The following is a 15,771-nucleotide window of genomic DNA, read 5'->3' as shown; positions in this document are numbered from 1 at the left end:
CCTCATGAACATAGATGCAAAAATTCTCAAGAAAATATTGGCAACAGAATACAAGAATATATCAGAAAGATCATTCACCTGACTAAGTAGACTTTATCCAAGAGATGCAGGGATGGTTCAACATATGAAAATCAATGAATATAATACATTATATAAATGGACTGAAGGACAAAATACACATGATCACCTCATTAGATGCATAAAAAACATTTGACAAAATCCTACATCCTTTCATGATAAAAGTAGTACAGAGATTGGGAATAGAAGGAACATATCTCAATATAATAAAAGCTATTTATGACAAGCCTACAGCCAACATATTACTAAATGGGGAAAACCTGGAAGCTTTTCTACTAAAATCAGGAAGAAGACAAGGGTATCTCACCATACCTGATTTTAACCTATACTACAGAGCCATAGTAACAAAAGCAGCATGGTTCTGGAACAAAAGCAGACATATAGACCAATCGAACAGAATAGAGGACCCAGATATAAGTCCAGGTAGCTATAGCCACCTAATATTCTATAAAAATGCCAAAAATACTCATTGGAGAAAAGACAGCCTCTTCAGCAAATGGTGCTAGGAGAACTGGATATGTATCTGTGGAAGGATGAACATAGACTCTTCTTTCTCTCCATGCACAAGAATTAAGTCCAAATGGATTAAAGACCTTAACATCAGACCTGAAACTCTGGAATTGCTAGAGGAAAAAGTAGGGGAACCATTCAACATATTGGTTTTGGCAAAGAGTTTCTGAATACAACCCCAATTTCTCAGACCCCTGGTTACTGGCTCCTCCCAGCTCCCTGGCCTAGATTCCCTGCAAGGACAGTGTACAGGTGGGCACAGTGGGATGGAATGAGTAGGTAAAGCCCCTGTCTCAGGGCTCTTTCCAGCTCTTCCCACCTACCTGGCTTAGGTTCCTTGCATGGACATTGTGTTGTCCAGCACAGCTATGTGGAGTGCATAGGCCAAACCCCTGTTTCCTTGTCCACTCTCCTCCCTGGTCTGAGTTCCCTGCACAGAGGGTTGGCAGGCAGGCACAGTTGTGGGGAGTGAGGAGGCTAGATCCCTGCATTGTGGCTCCTCTCAGTCCCCTGGTTTAAGTTCCCTAGCCAGTATGTGTGCTGGAGGGTGCAACATGGAGTAAGTAGGCCAGATCCCTGTTCTCTGGCTCCACCAAGTCCCCTGGTCCTTGTAGGTCACATTGTTTCTTGATTGGAGAGGACTTTTTCCTGTGTGACCTGTGGAATCAGGCCTTTTGCTCTGGTGTCCTGACTGGACACTGGGTACCAACATTCCTGTTCACCTGAGTCAGAGAGTGCATGGGCCAAAAGACAAAACTTGCTTCCTCCTCAATAAAATAAAGAGCCTACCTAAAATGTGTAGACAGCAATCCAAAAAAGCCAACAAAAGTCCAAAAAAAGAGATCTCCAGCAAGGATGCCTAGTCCTACAATTGAAGCCTCCATTGAAATCATAGAGAAATCAACAGAAATTCATTCCCAAAATGAAAACACAACTACCCATGAAACCCCAATCAAAAAAAATTGCTGAAATAGAAACAAACCATCAAAGAATCAGCAATCATATCAAGAAAATTGAACAGAATTATCTCCTATAGCATTCAGCTTTTGATGGTAGGCTTAACTGATTGAAGAAAAACATTAGAACCCTCCAAAGAGAAATGAATAAATTGAAAGTCAGTCAAGAAATGGAAGATCTCAACAACAGGTGGATTAAGCTTAATGAAGACTTGATCAAATGCAAGAATAAATTCCAGGAAGCATCAAGAAAATCAAAATCAGAACTCAAAATCAGATCAAATCAAAATCATACCTCAAAAAAAAAAAAAAAAAGAGATGGACGTGATGCAAAGTAACAGAAAACAAAAATCAATTAGAAATGATAAAAGCCTCTAGAAGCCCTCAGTAACCAAGTTACTCATGTGGAAGACAGAACCTATGAGCTGAGAGACAAGATAGATGAATTTCATCAGGAGTCCAAAAACTTGGCTAAATTCAACAATATCATGTGAGGGATCTATGGGATACCCTAAAACGACCAAAACTCCAGATCATAGGTATAGCAGAAACACAGAAAATCCAGGGAAGAGGCATAGAGACCATATTAAACACAATTATTGAAGAAAATTTTTGCCATCTTTCAAAAGAATGGCCTATCCAGATACAAGAATCCTACAGAACACCAAACACACAACACCATAGAACAAACTCTCCAACATATAACATAGTTAAAACTCTTAACAACAAAAACAAAGAGTGTTAAAAGCAGTAAGACAGAAACAACTAACAATATACAAAGGCAACCCCATAAGAATTATGTCTAATTTCTCAGTGGAAACCTTGAAAACCAGAGGGCCTGGAATGGAAGACTTCAAAGTGTGAAAAAACAATGGCTTCCAACACAACCTATTCTACTCAGCAAAAGTAGCCTTTATAATAGATGGTGAAGGGAAAATTTTATACGAAAGAAGTCAACTCTATGATTGTATGAAGAGAAAGCCAAGCCTACAGCAAATACTTGAGGGAATACTCCACAGAGAATAGTCAAACAACCAATCCCAAGAGCCACCAAGAAGAAGATCACAATAACCAAAATATATCAGTCTCACAATAGTAAAAAACACAGGAAAGCACCAAATCCCATAAAACCCCTCATCATGGCAGGGATTAATTGAAACCTCACAGTAATAACCTTAAAATATTAATAGCCTTAACTCACCCATCAAAAGTCACAGGTTATTAGGATGGAACAAAAAACTGGACCTTTCTATCTGCTGTCTTCAAGAAACCCACCTCACCACTAAAGATACATACCTCTTCAGGGTAAAAGGCTAGACAATGATATTCCAAGCAAATGGAAATAAAAAACAACTAGGTGTTGCTGTATTAATATCTGATAAAATAGACTTCAAACCAAAGCAATCAAAAAGGACAAAGAAGGCCACTTCTTACTCATCAAGGGAATGATGCATCATTAGCACATTAAAATCTTAAACATATATGTACCCAAACACAGGTGCACCATGGTTTACAAAACAAAATCTACTCAAAAATAAAAAAGAAATAAACACCATCATAATAAAAGATGTCAAAACTCCCCTATCATCAATAGAACTCAACAACATCATAGATCAACTAGACCTAATGGATATCTACAGAACTTTCCACCCCAACTCTACAAAACACACATTCTTCTCAGCAGCCCATAAAATCTTCTCAATAATTGACTGTATACTAGGTCATAAAGTGTGCCTTCATAATATCATGAAAATTGAAGTCACTTCTTGCATCATGTCATATCACAATGCTTTAAAGTTAGAAATTAACAAGAGACACATTAAGAACTCCACCAGCTCCTGGAGACTAAACAACACACTTTTAAACAATGAATGGGTCATAAAAGAAATAATAAAAAATTGTAAAATTACTAGAATTGAGTGACAATGAAAACACAACCTATCAAAAGTTATGGGACATAATGAAGGTGAAAATTCATAGCCCTAAATGCCTTCATTACAAAGACAGAGAGATCCCAAATTAATAACCAGACGGTCCACCTAAAGAGCACAAAACTGAGTCCAAATTGAGCTGGTACCATAGAATCCTATATCCTGGAAGTTAGACTACAAGGTAGAACCCTCAAGTGGACCTTAGGGGGAGCACCTGAATTGAAGGGCCCTGGAGAGTCTGAGATGAAGCCTAGCCTTAAATCTCTCCAGTTTCTCTTTCTTCTCTTTTTCTTTCTTTTTTTCTTTTCCCTTGGTCCTGGCCTGTAATTCCCTGTACCAGGTTGTGGTTTACATCCACAATGAACTGCTGATCAGAGAAACCTACTAAATCTCCCAAAAGAAACAAGAAAGACTTCTGTCACAGCACTTGATTACCCACTAGAGGTTAATGGTAAGACTGTACTGCTGAAGACACCAACTACTGTTGGCATGGGCCATGGAGAAAACTGGTTGGAATCTGGAAGAGAGCCAGTCCCTAGACAATTAGCCCATTTAGTGCTGAAAGGTGCTACATGAGCTCCCAGGAGAAAGTGGCCAACATCTGTCCAAGCAACTCAAAGTCTAAGTGACTCAGAAGCAAACAACCTGATGTGATGCTCACACAAGTGCACTAATGGAACAGAGCCATGGTGGGTAACCAACTGCTCTTGGATTGGCTAGCTTATCTGCTCATTGGAAAAGAGAACCATATCAGGAACTGGGAAACAAGTCAGAATTATATTCAGATAATGATTCTGATTTGCACTGTCAAGCTCCCACTAATCTTGGGCTATAAGAGGATCTATACCTTTTTAGTTCTCTCTAAAGTAATAATGGTCATCCCATTTTACCAGTTCTGACTTCACTGTTCATTGGAGAATTTGCTTCTCTTTTTCTAATGGGAGTTGGACTTGAGGGGATAAATGATTCAGTCCACTCCTCCCTGGCCCCAGCTGAAACCACAAAGGAACTGGGGAAATGAACAAAAATGCTGCTTTCTTAGTGGATCTGATTCCTGCAGAAGGGTGAAGGGGATAGTCAGAGGACGCTCAACACATACCAAACCAGCAATCCAGAGGCTCCTAAGTGCCCATTGTTGAAGTAGACATAAAATTCTCCCAGCATGGCTCAGGGTATTTTGCAGAAGAGGGGGTGAAAAGATTGTTAGAGCCACAACTTGGGATGTTTTGCACAGAGACATTGCCTTGCCCCCATAACTGACTGGTGCCCAATTCATGACCCACAATCCCCATGGGGTTGGCCAACATCCCTAACAAGGAAGGCCTCTTCAGAAAAGGGGCAGGGAGGATAGAAAGGATGGTACCAGCATGTGTTGTTTACATATTAAATATGCCCATACCTAATAAAAAAATCTGATTTTAATTTTATAAAACTTTGAGGTTTTATGCACTGAACATGACTTCATGATGTCCTTGCTATCATTGACACTCTCCATCACTTTTCAGACATTGTGAATATATCTTTTCAGGAGACTGTTAAGTACTTGTGTTCCACTGAACCATGGGAAATATGAATAACATCATTGCGGTTATCCTCTTTGGACTTTCCAGCCAGAGGAACATTGAAGTCTTCTGTTACATATTATTTTTGTCTTGCTATTATTGCCATTTGGGTGGGAAATGTTCTCCTAATGATCTCTATCATGTGAACTTAGCTCATGTACCAACCAATGTTATTCTTTCTCAATAACCTCTCAGTCTCTGATCTCTGCTACACATCCACTCTGAAACCCAAGCTAATGATTGATTTACTGGCTTAAAGGAGGATCATATACTATAGTAACTGAATGATGCAGATCTTTATTTTATACTTCTTTGGAGGCATTGAGACCTTCATTCCCATCATGATAGCCTATGGATGCTATCTGGCCATCTTAAGCCTTTGCAGTAAACCATCCTCATGAGCAGGCAGAATTGTAACACTATCATTACAACCTGCTACACTGGAGGGTTTGTACACTCAGCTATTCAGTTTCTTCTCAACCTTTTCTTGCCATTCTGCGGCTCCAGTGACATAGATCACTTCTGTGATGTGTCTCCATTGCTGAAATTGGCTTGCACTGATACTTATAGAATTAGTCTTCTGATCATTGTAAATTCAGGTCTAATTTTCTTGGTTACAGTCGTGATTTTGATGGTGTTGTATTTTCTGATATTACATACCATTAAGGTATACCCTGCAGAGACCCATTCCAAAGCTCTTTCAACATGTGGTTCTGATGTCACTGTTGCCATCCTTTTCTTTGCACCTGTCCTCGTCATTTACATTAGATCAAGTATAACTTACCCAGAAGATGAAGTGCGTGCTCCTTTCTTACCCTCCAGGATAGTACTGTGATCCATGATCATAGGAAATCCTATTTGGGGGTTCATTCACAGGTACAGGCTTTAAGAAAACTTCTGGGATTGGGGTGCCAGGACCAATCGGTTAACCTGGGAAAATGTGTTACTGATGAAAGACATAGAAGACATGAGGCCATTCATATTTGAGACAGTACAGTCGAAACAGATCAGCCAGGAGCTTGGCATGTCAGCTCATGTTTATAAACCCTAGCATTCATGAAGCTGAGGCAGGATGTTCTCCATGTGTTCAAGGCCAACTTGGGGTAGAGTGAGTTCCAGGTCAGCCTGGGCTAAGTGACAGCTTGCCTCAAAAACATACGCCTACTTTCAAGTATATTTTTCCCCTGTGGCAAACCAAACAGCAAAATGTCATTATTATTTCCCTGGCCTGAGCCTTTTTCAGCGTGTATTTATTTGCTTCTACATAGACCTTGCCATTTCTTCAGAATGTTTCAATGCAAAGCACATGCTCATTGATTTTCTGCTACTAAACCTCAGCCCCTGTACTGTGTAGATTCCTCAGAGCAAAAGGATTATTAACCTGCCATCACTGTGTATTAAGGACCTGCGAGAAATTAAATCAAGTTTTTGTCTTTTGGGAGATGGCTGATGCTATAAACGTAGGAGAGTGCTTTTGCTCTGCTCTCTCAGGCAATCCACTCCATGTCACTTGGAATTTAACCAGAGAATTTATACATGCATTTCCACCTCTAAAATCACAAAGGACACATAGGTTGAGGAAAGAAAACAAGAGCATCTCCCTCTAAAATAAAAATGGTGATTTTATTTACTTTGTTTCAAAATCCAGGAAAAATACTTTCTCTCTGGAAGGAAAATAGTGGTCCTTGCAACAGAATTTCAGTGAGCTGATCACCTGGTAAGTAGCATTATAATAACCAATAGGAAGTAATTGTTACAATAAAATAGAATGGACTAAGCAGTTGTACACTTGCATACTGAAGCAATTTAAGGGTTAACAGGACCCCTGAAGTAGGTAAAATTATCCCTGGGCAATAAGGGAGGGTCTAGGACACTCCACTTTGCTATAGGTCAGAACTGCCAGAAGGGAAAATTTGGCTTAAAAAAAAAAAAACACCTCCTAAAATCCTCTCCAGCAGATGTGAATAAATACCTCTGTTCTTATCTCTGCCTTTCCTGGAAGTGGGGGAGGGGGGATATAAATGAATTAACAGCTCTTTTTCAGAAAATCTAACAATATCCAAACACCTGCCATAGGCATAAACTGACTGACCCAGTTGCTGACCTAGCTGCTCACATAACAGGCACTCTCAAAGGTCTCAGTGTGAGCTTTTCCATTTCCGTAAACCCCTTCTTCCCTCCATGGCAACAGACTTGCCTTACTTACTTTTCTTAAGTTCTATCTATAAGCTAATAAAATCTCTGTAAGTATTATCCAGTGGTCTGTAGATTTCAATTCTTTAAATTTGTAAGAAAAGAGCCTAGAGACCACTGACTGAGAACTTCGTGTGACCTTTGAGTTTTCAGGAAGCTTAGCTCCTAAATTATTGGCCACACAAGAGGTGAGGTAAGGCTTCAGTGCTCTTAAAAGACATTCCTGTATCAATTCCTGTATCAACACTATAAATGACCCTTGCTTATATGCATGCTCTTTTTTAAATTCAAATTTATTTATTTGAGAGTGACAGAGAGAGAGAGAGAGAGAAAGGGAAGGAGGAAGGGAGGGAGGGAGGGAGGGAAGGAAGGAGGGAGGGAAGGAGAGGAGAGAGAGAGAAAGGGAGAGAGGGAGAGAGAGAGAGAGAAAATGGGTGCGCCGGGGCCTCCAGCTGCTGCAAACGAACTCCAGATGAATGTGCCATCTTGTGCATCTGGCTAATGTGGGTCTTGGGAAATCGAGCCTCAAACTGGGGTCCTTAGGCTTCACAGGCAAGCGCTTAACTGCTAAGCCATCTCTCCAGCCCAATGTATGCTCATTTTATAAATGCATTTTGTCTAACATTCCATCATTTAATTAAATTAAAATAGAGGAGGGTATTATGGTCCCTCAATTAATGTGCAAACAATGCATCCACTTTTTATGATTTTACATGATGAAATCCCATGGAATTTTTAAAGAACATTACACTTTACACAAAAGAAATGAATATTGATAAGAAATTAAGGAATTCTATAAGAGCAAGAATTCATTTTTTTCCTGACTGCTTACTATATGTGATAAAGATACATTTACTAATAATGCATTGGGATATAGAATATCATCATTTCAGAGGTTTCTGGATATCAGTGTAGAACACAGTTAGAAGAAAAAAGAACATAAGTATGCAAAAAAGGAGGTATAATTCATTTACCTGACACTTGCTCTTATCTATCAGGGAAAACTTCAAACAACCCAGGGTAACATATTAACTCAAATTTGACTTTTTTTGATGGAGAAAATTGTTTGTAATAACAATTAACTAGCCAGCTAACTAACTAAATAAATAAACAAATAAAAATGAATATATTAGAAGGAAAATTAGAAGAAGAATTTGAATCTGTGACATAGATTATTTATATTCAGTAGCAAGAAGATGTTAATACATTAAAAATCAGTATTTATCACAATCATGGATAATAAAATATTCCCTTTTGAAAAATAGAACAGATTCCAGATTCTTGTCAGGATGAGTGATATAGTACACATGACATGTTTAGGTCTGCCTCCCAAGCATGGGAAATGTTAGGTAAATGTTAGGTACTACTATTACTTCTGCTGTTGCTATGTGCAAGACCTTATTACAGTCTATTTTACATAAATAGCATTAATTTTCATGAACTTTTGTGTACATTTTTCATTATATATTTGGTTTCTAATCATGGTGTAAATGTCTCAGAAAAAGTAAAATAAAAAATATGAGTTCCTATTATCCACTAAGTGCCAGTTAATTTAACCTGTGTGATATGGAAGAATGAAAATGCTCATATTAAAGAGTAGAGATGAGTATCAGAGAAGTTGGTGATTTTGGCTCCCATATAATGGTGAGATCTCACACCAGGATCTAAAATGCATGCACTGACATTCACAGATCATGATAGCATATTCTGGAAGGCACAAAGAAGACAAAGCACTGTTGCTACCTGCCTGAAGAGGTGCTTTGAAGAAATTCTGGAGTAAGGATCAACCTGGCTCTTCAAAATTAACTATTAATATTAGAGGTGGTTCAAGGAGTATTGAAGGAGCTAATGATCTTGACAGTTTTAGAGTGCCATGGAAAGATTCCTTTTTAATTTCTTTTTATTGACAACTTCCACAATTATAAACAATAAACCATGGTAGTTCCCCCCCTCACGCTTTCCCTTTGTAACTCCACTCTTTATCACATCCTCTCCCCCTCTCAATCAGTCTCTCTTTTATTTTGATGTCATTATCTTTTCCTCCTATTATGGTCGTCCTGAGTAGGTAGTGTCAGGCACTGCAAGGTCATAGATATCCAGGCCATTTTGTGTTTGGGAGAGTGTATTGTTAATAGTCCTACCCTTTCTTTGGCTCTTAAATTCTTTCTACCACCTCTTCCACAATGGACTCTGAGACTTGGAAAATGTGACAGAGATATTTCAGTGCTGAATACTCCTCTGCCACTTCATCTCAGCACTATGGTTTCTTCCGAGTTGTCCCAAGCTCACCACCATCTGAAAAAAAGAAGTTTCTTTAACCAAAAGTGAGAGTAGCATTAATACATGGATATGAACATTTGGAAAAATTCCTAAATGTGGAAGAGCAAGTAATGGCTTTGGAGCAATAGTGCCATCAGAGGGGCTTAATTTTTAGTTTATAGAGAATAGAAACAGAAGCTTGAGAAAAACTGCATTTCTTGGAAAGAAATTTAATGTAACCAACAATTTAAAGAAAGAAGGTAAGCAGTGAGTCATATCTTTACTTATATAAAATATTTTCAATTGAAATTATTATTTATTGGCTTAAATGTGATTAAAATTTCATTTGTGTTTTGTACAATTTGTGGCTTTGAAAACTGGCAGTCCTTCTTCTTGAAGGCAGCATTCATTTCAACAACTGCTTTCCTGAGTGTATCTACATCAAAAAAAGAACTATCACTATTGCAGCTACTTGAGATTCATCTGTATCAGGTTCTCATTATTGTTTTCTATAGTGTTGACCAATATATAATAAATTTGAGCCCAGAATCAGGACATGGATGAGATATATGTAACATTATGAGTGAAAACATTTTAATGGGCAACATTATCATTTTGATATAATAATTGCAATGAATCTTTGTAATAAAAATATGACATTTTAAATAAAGATCATATTTTGTAACCAGCATTTGCATAATGCCCATCATCATCTTCAGTCTAAGTCTGGTTGCTTTCATGTAGCTCTAAGACAAATGACGCATTGTTCCTAAGCTCACCTTCTCATCTCATTTGTCTATGTTTTGAGTAAGTGAAACTATTAGTCTATTTCACTATAAAAAATATCATGATTATGATGGTAAATTTTATGATATACCTGTAGCAGGTGAGATTTAAATATGCACATATATGTAGTATAATAAAAGATGGTTAAGTAAATTAATTTATTTTGATCATACATTGATTAATACCATGTTTAGTAATTCTCATGCTAATTTAATTTTCTATTTCAGCTGAAACTATTGACTTTCAGTTGCACTGGATGATGGATAATCAAAATAATGTCACTGAATTTATACTGTTGGGACTTTCCCAAAATAAGAAAATCAGAACCCTCTGCTTTCTATTATTCTTATTTTGTTACATAGCTATTTTGATGGGAAACACACTGATAATGATTTCTATCACATGCAGTCAGCTAATTGACCAGCCCATGTATTTTTTCCTCAATTACCTTGCATTATCTGACCTGTGCTATACCTCTACAGTCACACCCAAGCTAGTCACTGATCTGCTGGCAGAAAGGAGTGTGATCTCTTACCCTAATTGCATGGCACAGCTGTTTACCATGCATTTCTTTGGGGGCATTGAGGTCTTCATCCTCACGGTGATGGCCTATGACCGCTATGTGGCCATCTGCAAGCCCCTGCACTATGCTGTTATCATGAGCAGAAAGAGGTGTAATGTCATGGCCAATGCTTGCTGTGCTGGGGCATTTCTGCATTCCTTTGTCCAGTGCCTCCTCACTGTTAACCTGCCCTTTTGTGGCCCTAATGAAATAGACCACTATTTCTGTGATGTGTACCCTTTGCTGAAGCTGGCCTGCACGGATACACACATAGTTGGAATACTAGTGGTTGCTAACTCTGGCATGATGGGGTTGGTGACTTTTGTGGTCTTAATGCTATCTTATGTTTTGATATTATACACCATTAAGGCTTACCCTTCAGAGAGCCGCGGCAAAGCGCTTTCTACATGCAGTTCCCACATCACCGTGGTGGTTTTGTTCTTTGTGCCTGTCCTCTTCATTTACATTAGGCCAGCCACCACTCTTCCAGAAGACAAAGTGTTTGCTCTTTTGTACACCATCATTGCTCCCATGTTCAATCCTCTGATTTACACACTGAGAAATGTGGAGATGAAGAATGCCCTGAGGAAATTTTGGTGTCAGAAGTCATTTTTGATTGGGAGACAAATCTTCTGAAAGACACCATCAGTCCTGGCTTTACCTTAATTTACTGTAGAATCAACTTCCAAAAATAAACCCAGAGGGTTGAGACACTAGTCAGCAGTTGAAGCTTCTGGCTGGCAAAGCCTGACAACCTGATGTCCACATAAAGCCAGATACACAAAGTGGCACATGCATCTGGAGTTCATGTACAGTGACAAGAGGCCCTGACATGCCCATAGCATTCTGTCTGCCTCTCCCTTTACCCTCCTCTTTCTTTCTCCCACTCTCTTCTTACAAATAAATAAAATTATTTAAAAAATGATCATAGTGATGCCAATTCTTTGATCTTACAAGTTACTTTGAAGTACTTTTGTTTTTTGTGGTTGATCTATATTTCTTGCTGGCATCTTCATTCAATATTTTGAGCCATAATTTCCTTCTTAAACTCCAATGACTCTGTGAACATTTTTCCTTTTGTATTTTTCCATTCATTACTTACTGGTCCTTAAGTTTCTTTTGTTTGGTAAATATTTTATTTTTATTTTTGAGGGAGGGAGAGAAAGAGGCAGAGAGAGAGAGAGGCAGAGAGAGAGATAGAGATAGAGAGAGAGAGAGGAAGAGAGAGGGAGAAAATGGGTGCACCAGAGCCTTTCAGCTGCTGTGAATGAACTCCAGATGTATGTGCTGCCTGTGTGCATGTGCAGTATTACATACTTGTGTCACTGGGCATCTGGCTATGTGGGACCTGTGGATTCAAACATACATCTTAGGCATCACAGGCAAGCACCTTAACTGCTAGACCATCTCTCCAGCCCAGTGGTCCTTAACTTTCTAAACTTCAGTCTGTAATCTTTCTATATGTTTGTTATATAAACAAATACCCCCATGCAGATGAGCTGCCTACATACCAAGTGTATGAGCCATTGGGCTTGTCTTCCTTTCTGCATGTGTCAACAAAAGATTCATGAATTTAGAATAACCTTTTTCTACTCTTTGTGATGTAGTATATTCATTTTAAAATTTAAAAAGGTATTTGTGTAAGGCAAAAAAATATTGTTTATATATGTGAAGATTGCTAATAAAATTGGGAGAGTTTGCCATTTTTACTTTAATGAGTTATTTTAAAATAACAAATTTAAGATGATAGAAATATTTTTAAAAAAATTTTTTTGTTCATTTTTATTTATTTACTTGAGAGTGACTGAGAGAGAAAGAGGCAGATAGAGAGAGAGAGAGAATGGGTACATCAGGGCTTCCAGCCACTGCAAGGAACTCCAGATGCGTGTGCCCCCTTGTGCATGTGGCTAACGTGGGTCCTGGAGAATCGAGCCTCGAACTGGGGTCCTTAGACTTCACAAGCAAGCACTTAATCGCTAAGCCATCTCTCCAGCCCAATGATAGAAATATTTGCTCTAAAAGTTCTTTAATGTCGCAAAAAACATGGTATTTACAATAGGTAGAGTAACTGTATCCTACTTCTAGGTGATTAATGGAGTTATACACATACATAATTAATCATAATGAACTATGAGTTATAGTCACACATGGAAAATATATTGAGAGGAATAGTGGGTTGAGTGGGTGCATAGGTCTCAATCCTAATACCCCTGATCTTGTTCACAGTATGTCAAAGAGCATACAGATAAAGTGAAAAGAGGGGATAAGTTACCTTGGCCTTAAAATGATATTATGTGTCTATTTTAACCTTCTAAAGTTAGAACAACATTCAAACATGCTTTTTATATAGATGATGAGACAAGTTCATTTGGTAAGAGCCTCAACAAACTAGACAAGTTCAACACTGTAGAAAATCCAAAGTGGCAGATTCCTATTAGCAATATGCCTAAAGATTCTCATGCAAAAGCATTTAAGATTAGATATAGACTCATTTTTATAAATATGTGTATTTATTTATTTCAAAGCAGAGAGAGAGAGAGAGAAGAGAAGATGGGTGTGCCAGGGTCTCCAACCACTACAAATGGGCTCCAAATGCATGCACCACTTTGTGCAACTGGCTTCATATGGGTGCTGGGTACTTGGGAATTGAACTCAGATCATTAGGCTCTGCAGGCAAGCACCTTAACTGTTGATTCATCTCTGTTGCAGTCAGGTTTGCATTGTTGGCAGAAATCACCCAACCAAGAGCAGGTTTGGGGGAAAAGGAAGGGGGTTATTTTGGCTTACAGATTTGAGGGGAAGTTCCATAATGGCAGGGGAATGACAGCATGAGCAGAGGGTGGACATCATCCCTGACCAACGTAAGGTAGACAATAGCAACAGGAGTGTGTGCCAGACACTGGCAAGGGAACACTGACTATATTACCCATAAGCCCACGCTCAACAATACACTGCCTTCAGGAGGCATTAATTCCCAAATCTCCATCAGCTAGGAACCTACTGTTCAGAACACCTAAGTTTATGGGGGACACCTGAATCAAACCAACACATTCCACACCTGGCCTCCATAAACTGATAATCATCCGTGATGTAAATCCAATGCATTCAGTTCAATTTTAAATATCCCCATAGTTCTTATCAATTCCAATGATTTTCAAATATTCCCTTAACCCAAAGTCTTTTAACTGAGCCATAATACCAAAAAAATCCCCCCCACAAAAAAACATAATGGCACAAATTAAACATTAACACTCCAAAAGATGTCATTGAACACAATAAAGAAATATTCAACCATTACAAGATTTAAACAGGACAAACATTAAACTCTGTAGTTCAATGCCAAACAACTATAGTCAAGGACAAGTCTCCCAGTCTGATAATTCTAACCAGCAACAAATCTCCTGAGTTCCAATTCCACCCCTCCAGCTAGGCTACTCACAGTCCTGGAAAACTTTATCTGGGGTCAACAGCCTTCCTTAGTAGCCATCTTGTGGTCCAGGCATCTCCACTGGGTCTCCACTGCAACCTATGGTCCATCCTCACAGCTCCATTGGGCCTCCATGCGGGCATCTGGCAAGCTTGCTACACACTGCCCATGGCCATTTCCAAAGCACAAGATTGCATTGCCAACTCAATGACACTCTCCTTCCTGCATTTCTTATACTCCACAATGCCAGGTGGGGTGCCAATTTGTTAATCTATGGGGGAATAAAGCAGACTTTGAAGGACAGGACACTCTTTGAGCACTCAGTCCCTTTCAAAAGAGTCTACCTTCTTTCTGCTGCCCTAAGATAAGTCAGCTTGCCCAATCTCAATGGTTATAATGTCTCATACAATTGCAGCTGAACAGGCAGCAGTATTGGCCCAAAGATTTCAATTTTTTTTTTTCTGTGTGATTTCCCTCTGTCCACATCAGTCTGTGTCTATGCAAAGCAATCCTGCACAAATTCTCAGGATACAAGCATAATAACAAGCCTCTCACACAAACTGCTTCTAGCCCAGTCCTGGCAAAGCTCTTTCTCACCCCCCACAAGCCAAACCTCACAGTCCATAGTTCTTACTGCATTCAGGTCTTTAAACTCTGACTAGAATTGTCCATTAAGCTGTACTTATAGCACGGTAAGGCATCTCTTAGGTTAAGGTTTTGAAGCTTTCCATCTTCCTCTTCAGAATCAGCTCCAAAAGGCCAAAGCCACATAATCAAGCATGTAACAGCAACATCACTCTCAGTACAAAACTTTACTGCTGCAGTCAGTTTCACATTCCTGCCAGAAAACACTTGATCAAGAACATCTTGTGAGGAAAAGCCTTTATTTTGGCTTATAGACTCAGGAGGAAGTTCCACGATGGAAGGGGGAAATGATCGCATGAGCAGAGGGGTGGACATCACTCCCTGGCCAACATAAGGTGAACAATAGCAACAAGAGAGTGTGCCAAACACTGGCAAGGGGAAACTGGCTATAACAGCCATAAACTTGTTCTCAACAATACACTGCCTCCAGGAGGCATTAGTTCCCAAATCTCCATCAGCTGGGAACCTAGCATTCAGAACACCTAAGTTTATGGGGGATGCCTGCATCAAAGTACAAGAGTCTCTCAGACCCAATTTTTTTTTTGTTCATTTTTATTTGTTTATTTGCGAGCGACAGAGAGAGAAAGAGGGAGGGGGTGAGAGAGAGAGAGAGAGAGAGAGAGAGAGAGAGAGAGAGAGAGAGAGAGAGAAAGAGAGAGAGGGAGAGAGAGGGAGAAAATGGGCACACCAGGGCCTCTGATCTCTGCAAACAAACTCCAGACGTGTGCACCCTATTGTGCATCTAGCTAATGTGGGCCCTGGGGAATTGAGCCTTGCACTGGGGTCCTTAGTATTCACAGGCAAGTGCTTAACCACTAAGTCATCTCTCCAGCCCTCTCAGGCACAATTTTAATTATTTAAT

At 39.2% G+C, this 15,771-nt stretch overlaps 1 protein-coding gene and 1 pseudogene across 1 annotated transcript; both read left to right on the top strand.

Annotated features, from left to right (window-relative positions):
* The first annotated feature begins 5,035 nt into the window (after positions 1 to 5,035).
* LOC101602245 lies at positions 5,036 to 5,872 on the top strand (annotated as a pseudogene).
* Positions 5,873 to 10,534: 4,662 nt separating this feature from the next.
* On the top strand, positions 10,535 to 12,408 carry LOC101601946 (olfactory receptor 4P4-like). The gene is made up of 2 exons (XM_004667657.1): positions 10,535 to 11,435; positions 12,332 to 12,408. Exons 1-2 carry the CDS (start codon positions 10,535 to 10,537, stop codon positions 12,406 to 12,408), a joined length of 978 nt encoding a protein of 325 aa, XP_004667714.1.
* The last annotated feature ends 3,363 nt before the right edge of the window (positions 12,409 to 15,771 follow it).

This window comes from Jaculus jaculus, chromosome 1 (genome assembly GCF_020740685.1).
Source record: "Jaculus jaculus isolate mJacJac1 chromosome 1, mJacJac1.mat.Y.cur, whole genome shotgun sequence".
In the NCBI taxonomy this organism is placed as follows: Eukaryota; Metazoa; Chordata; class Mammalia; order Rodentia; family Dipodidae; genus Jaculus; species Jaculus jaculus.
Note: the sequence above shows the minus strand (reverse complement) of the source record. Positions and strands in the feature narration are given on the sequence as shown.

Excerpts from the sequence above, each read along its gene's own strand:
- LOC101601946 (XM_004667657.1), top strand. The coding sequence starts at position 10,535 with ATGGATAATCAAAATAATGTCACTGAATTTATACTGTTGGGACTTTCC. Across the intron at positions 11,436-12,331 it reads TGCCCTGAGGAAATTTTGGT|ATGAGCTGCCTACATACCAA; the intron begins GTCAGAAGTCAT and ends ACCCCCATGCAG.